At 45.8% G+C, this 5,534-nt stretch overlaps 1 protein-coding gene across 4 annotated transcripts in view; it reads left to right on the top strand.

Annotated features, from left to right (window-relative positions):
- Csnk1g1 (casein kinase 1 gamma 1) overlaps nt 1-5,504 on the top strand; it is a 122,669-nt gene extending 117,165 nt beyond the window's left edge. For all 4 annotated transcript variants that reach the window (XM_026779161.1, XM_026779160.1, XM_005347751.3 and 1 more), the window contains one exon: nt 1,573-5,504. In XM_026779161.1, the coding sequence (XP_026634962.1) occupies nt 1,573-1,627 (55 nt within the window). In that variant the 3' untranslated portion in view covers nt 1,628-5,504. The remainder of the gene's footprint in view (nt 1-1,572) is intronic.
- The last annotated feature ends 30 nt before the right edge of the window (nt 5,505-5,534 follow it).

Here is a 5,534-nt window from a genome sequence, read left to right as displayed (position 1 = left end):
CTCGAACTCACAGAGATCCGCCTGCCTCTGCCTCCCGAGTGCTGGGATTAAAGGCGTGCGCCACCACCGCCCTGAAGAAAATATTTTAAAGCTCTCTTAAGAAGCCCGAAATCCCAAAGGCAGGCAGATATCAGAGTTTGAGGTCAGCCTGGTCTACAAAGTGAGTTCCAAGACAGGCAAGACTATTACACAGAGAGACCCTACCTCGAAAAAGAAAAGAAAGAAACCCCTGTCTCAAAATTCCACATTTCATTCATGACTTTGAGTTCTTGGAAAGCTCACATCATTATTTGTGTAAGGTTCATTTCTACATTCTAAGAAACTTTCTCAGTCTAGATATGGTAGTATATACCTATAAATTCTAGAACTCTGGGAAACTGAGGCCAGAGAATTGCACATTTGAAGCCAACCTTGGCTACATAATAATGAATCACTGTCTCAAAAGAGAAAAGAAAGAAACAATAATAAAGGTTATTTTAACCCTGAAAGGGTTAGGTAAGAGACTTAAAATAGTTTTCTCAGAAAAAGTTTTCTTTTAAGGATCAAGCATCTGAGCTATACTTACAACTTTATTCTCCTCTGTCATCTGGCATCTTTGACCTATCCACTGCCTTCTGTCTACCCTCCTCATTTTCCATTTTTTATTTCTGGAAAGAGCATACCTTTTGCATCAACCTTACCATAGCCCTCAATATGCCCTCTCCAGTGCCTACACAACAGCCATGCTTCCTAGTCTAAACTGGACTAAGGAGGGCATCTTAAGGGCCAGGGTGCCACTCTTGTACAGGCTATTTCCCCAAGAGATGGCACTCTGAGGGCCTCAACCTCTCTACCTTAAATAAACCAGTTGCTAACCCTGTCTGGAACAGTGACAGTCTTGGGGAATCCCTGTGACCAGAGTTTCCCAAGGATTATTAGTTCCTGGGTTTCGGGCATTGGTCCCCTTGGGGTGATTGGCACCTGTGCTGGTTTTAGGAGATAAAGATTCACCCTTTTTATGAGCTTAGAGCTTCTGCTTACTCCAGGCATCATGTTGGGGACAAGAACAAAGGAGAAAGAATCTTAGTCATTTGTTGACATCATGTGACTGCCAGGATTCTAGATTTCATACTTTGTGTGAGATTTATTTGCCTCAGTTTAACCTTCTTGCTTACTGGCCAGTGAGTTGCATTGAGCTACTGCTGGTATCAAGGGAGCATACACTGCAGGCTATTTTTCTGTTACCTTGAGCACCCTCCTTCTTGGTTCTAGACAAAGATGGAGTAGCTGGGTTTGATGTTAGTCTAGTAACAAAGCCTTTTTCACCCTTCTTCCAGAAATGCCTGTGGCAGCCATGTCTAGAGGACAGCATTTTGATAATCAGGCAGAGTGGCTGCAAATCAAATCAGCTGTTGCCTTTAACTTTCTCATAGACACTGCCTGTTACTTCCAGTGTATGTGTGCCGTAAATGGTGGGCAGCCATGTGGGTGGGCACCAGGAGAAAACCCTATCCCCTGCAGTAAGCAGAAGCAGGCAGAGATCTGCTGGGAGCCGGAGATTTCTAGACTGACTTAAATGTTCTTGTGCTCCAGGTGCTGCTGTTTCTTTAAGAGGAAAAGGAAGAAGACTGCTCAGCGACACAAGTGACCAGTGCCTCCCAAGAGTCCTCAAGTCCTGGGGACTCTGGCTCCAATTGCACCTGCAGCTCCTGCCATTTCTCATTGGAAGGGACTCCTCTGTGGGGGAGGGTGGAGATCCAAACCAAAAAGAAGAAAACAGATGCCCCCAGAAGGAGCCAGTGCAGGCAGCCAGGGCCCAGTGGGCCAGTGGCAATCCCTCTGTCTGAGCTCTGAGCAGGTCCAGAGCTGCTGCTTCTCCACTGCTTGCCCTTGGGCTATCTGGTTGACTCTCTTCCCATTGTTTACAGTGAAGGTGTCATTCACAAAAACTCAAGGACTACTATTCTCCTCCCTCCTCTTCCTTTACTCCTGGCTCTTACACCACCCTCAACCCTTTCCAGCATAAAAACTACTAAGCTAAAGGCTCTTTCAAGTAGCTGGTGGTGTGGCCTAGAAGGTAGGAGGAAGATGACAACCCTGGGCTGGAGGACTTCTCCACTTCCCAGGTGTGTCTAGTAGGATGACTTCCTTTCCCTCTGTGCCTGGGTGACTCCAGCCCAGCTGGCCACAGGATTCAGGTCCTTCCCTCTGTTCCTCCCTTCCTCCCCTGCTCCTGTGAAGTTACACTGTAGGACACAAGCTGTGAGAAATCTGCAGTCTACTGTCCCTGTGTGTTGACATTCTTAGCTTTTTTGATAAGCAACTCCCTTGCTCCGACTGTAGCAAAACACACCTGTGGTTCTGAGCAAAGGAAAGGAAACTGACTTTATTGCACTTTTAGTTTTGGGGGGTTTTGTTTTTGTTTTATAAACAACATGGCAGATGCATATTGTGTCTGGTTATATTGGTTGGGGGGTGCTTTTTTCTGTTTCAAGGGGGATGGGCCAGCCAAGCCATTCAGAGAAAACGTGGGTCCAGAGGACATTCTTGATGGAGTGATTTGCAGCCCTTGGAAGAGAAGAAGCCAAACTTTGTGTCATCCTGAGTGAATTCTCAGGTTGGCAAGGAAACATACTTGAATTTTCATTCATCTTCTCCGCTGCAGAGAAAAGTCCCCACCAGAGCCCCTTGACCTAATCAGCCTAGAGCTTGAAAGCCCTGCTCCTGAGCACTTGGGATGAGCACCAAGCTGGACTGTGATCAACCAGGAAGGCACCTCATCTCAGAGAGGAGATACTTAACAACAAAGCAAAATTTCTGTTTCCTCCACTGCCAGGGACTTCCTACTAGATAGCCATGTGACTTTCTGTTGACTTGGGGGACAACATTAGTGACTAAACAGCCACCACTATATTGCCAGTAGTGGACGAAAGAGGGCAGCAAATCTGCCTTCCAACTTGCCAGAGGAGCCTCAGGATGCAGCATCCTGAGGCCGGGAAAAGATATCAGCGTGTCATGTCTGCCCCAAGACTGAGTTAGAGCATCTAGACTGGTCTGCCTTAGAAATCAAGCCTGTGATGATCTTGGAGCAGGTCCATAGCAGCAAGCTTAAAACTTGGTACATGGGGCTGCAGTAAGCAGGAAAGGTAAGATTGGTTGGTGCTGGGAAATTCCAGGGGAAAATGAATCTGTAATGAAAGGTCTAAAATTCTGTCTTAGCAATTGAACAGAGACTCTTTCCAGATAATATGACCGTATATTAGCATGTGTTCCCCAGTACACTTTGTACCTGCCACAATGGCATCTTCACTGGACATGCCACTGTGCTGCATCACTGGTCGCATAAATAGTGTGTGTGTGGGGGGTACTCTTCTCATGTTCTGTTTTCATTTTGGTGACATTTCCAAGGATTATTCACGTGATCAAAGAGGTCTTATATCTGGGTATAAAGAGCTGCCCGCATAGGGCAGCGACTAGTGACTTAGTGCAGCGCAGGACTCTGCTTGTATATGTAGAAAACTGGAGGACGTCAGGACTCTTTGTGGTCATGTTTCAGAAATCATATCAAACGGAGCAGAGTTTATGCGCCTTGTGTGTTCTGTTGGACCTTAGCTAGGGAACCTCTCTCTTTACTGGCTTCAGACCTGCTCAGCCTTTGTAAAGATTGTTACTCAGTCATTTATTTACAAAAAAGAAAAATGTTTTTCTCCATGAAACAGAGTGGCAGGGAGAAGTCAGGTCAAACCCCTTCCTCATAAGGAATTTGAGTGTTAGGATTTGCTTCCTTCTTATTATGTAGTAGTTAAAGCTCATCACTAAAATTTACATAGTCCCTCGTTTGACATGTGGACAACTCTGACTTCCCCTACAGAAACTTAAAAATCCTCGTACCAGGAAATGGTGGCAAGGCCTAGAGCATCCTGGCACTCTGTCCCACTAAGTGCCTCCCCAACCCTGCCTCCACAGTAAAGCAAAAGGCAGTGATGAGTTCGGCTGCAGGGTAGAATGCCCTGTAGCTGGGCCTAAGACTTCTTTTTTGTCTTAACATATTTTTATAGGCTAGCTCTTGAGAGGTTGGACCTGAGTGGTTTGTGGGAGTGGGGAAGGGTCCTCCCTAATGCACTGTTGACACCCTCCAGCCCCACAAATCCCTTCCTTTCTAGATATTTGGGTTTTGTAACATAGGTCCCTTTAACTTGCAGGGCAGCAGTGATCCTTTCAAGGCCATTGACACTCCAAAGTGGTCCCAAAGCTGGGCAATTCTCTTATTATCTTCCTTAAATTTTTAATTCTGAATTCTCTAGAAAAACTGCTCATCTGTTACAACCCCACCAGCACATCAGACTCCTTACACATCCCTGTTTCTGTCAGTTGCCTGGCTGCAAGCTCAGCCAGATCCTAGGGCATAGGCACTCCCCTCATCAAAGTCCACTGTTCCAACTCAGTTGTGAGACCTAATGATGGTTTACGTTAGGACTGATGCATTTACTTCCTCTTAAGACTGACTCATCTGTTCTAGAGACGGGCATTTGATGCTGTACTATTTGGACTTTCCTCCAGCTTTGCTGTCCTTGAGTGAGGCATTGCAACCTGAGCAGACTTGGGTACAAGAAGGCCAGCGGTTACAACAAGGTGTCTTTGCAGTGTCTAGTCATACAAGTGGATCTTGAGAGTTCTCGCCCCAGACTGCCCACAAGGCTGCGCTGAATGTGCCAGCACCTACTGAGCACTCATGACTGCCTTAATTAACAGTCTTCTATTGTGGGTCTGTCTAGGAGCAAACAGGGTCTTGTAAAGGAATGTGTACATCAGGTGACTACGTAAGTCTCCAGTTCAAGTCCCATTTCAATTGAAACGAACTATGTGAGACAGCAAGGATCCTAAGGTTCCTGAAAGTGTTAGTTTCATTTTCATTTTTAGAGACAAGAACTCAAACAGCCCATGTCCATTAGCCAGATGGTGTCCATCTTCTGTAAAGTAACTTCCAGTTTAGTTCAGAGGAAAACTATGCTATAATGCTTATTTAATGTTGATATCCATTGTTAGCAACCACTTGTAATGCCAGCAATGGTAATGTTATGTTAAAGTGGTTACTAAGGATCATAGCCTTAATATTAAAAATAATGTAAAAGATAATTCATTCCCCTCCATATTGAGCAAGCATGGCTGCATTTCTCAGTAACTTCCTCAGAAGCCTAGGAAGCATTTCCTCAAAGGAACTTGTTCTCTATCTTCCAGTGCATCCCTTCCAAGCCCACGTGACTCCTATGTCCCAGTCGCCTCTTCCAAGTTTCATACTGAAACCAGTTTTCCATTCTTGTTTAGTTGCCCTGATAATGATTTGTCCAGTGTCCAGTCATGCCAGGGCTTGAGTTTTTAAGACCAGGAGTTTGCATGGTCATACAACCAACATTGCCTTTGCCAAGCCACTGCCACCATCTGCTCCATTGCCCCAAGTGGGTAGGTGTTGCGGGAGGTCCTTCCGCTCCTCCAGCCTATAGCCGCTGAGATACCAGCCCATTGGGGCGTGGTCTCTCTCCCTTTAAAAAAGCGGC

This window comes from Microtus ochrogaster, chromosome 5 (genome assembly GCF_000317375.1).
Source record: "Microtus ochrogaster isolate Prairie Vole_2 chromosome 5, MicOch1.0, whole genome shotgun sequence".
Classification (NCBI taxonomy): Eukaryota; Metazoa; Chordata; class Mammalia; order Rodentia; family Cricetidae; genus Microtus; species Microtus ochrogaster.
The sequence above is the reverse complement of the archived record's forward strand: the minus strand, read 5'-3'. Positions and strand labels throughout refer to the sequence as shown.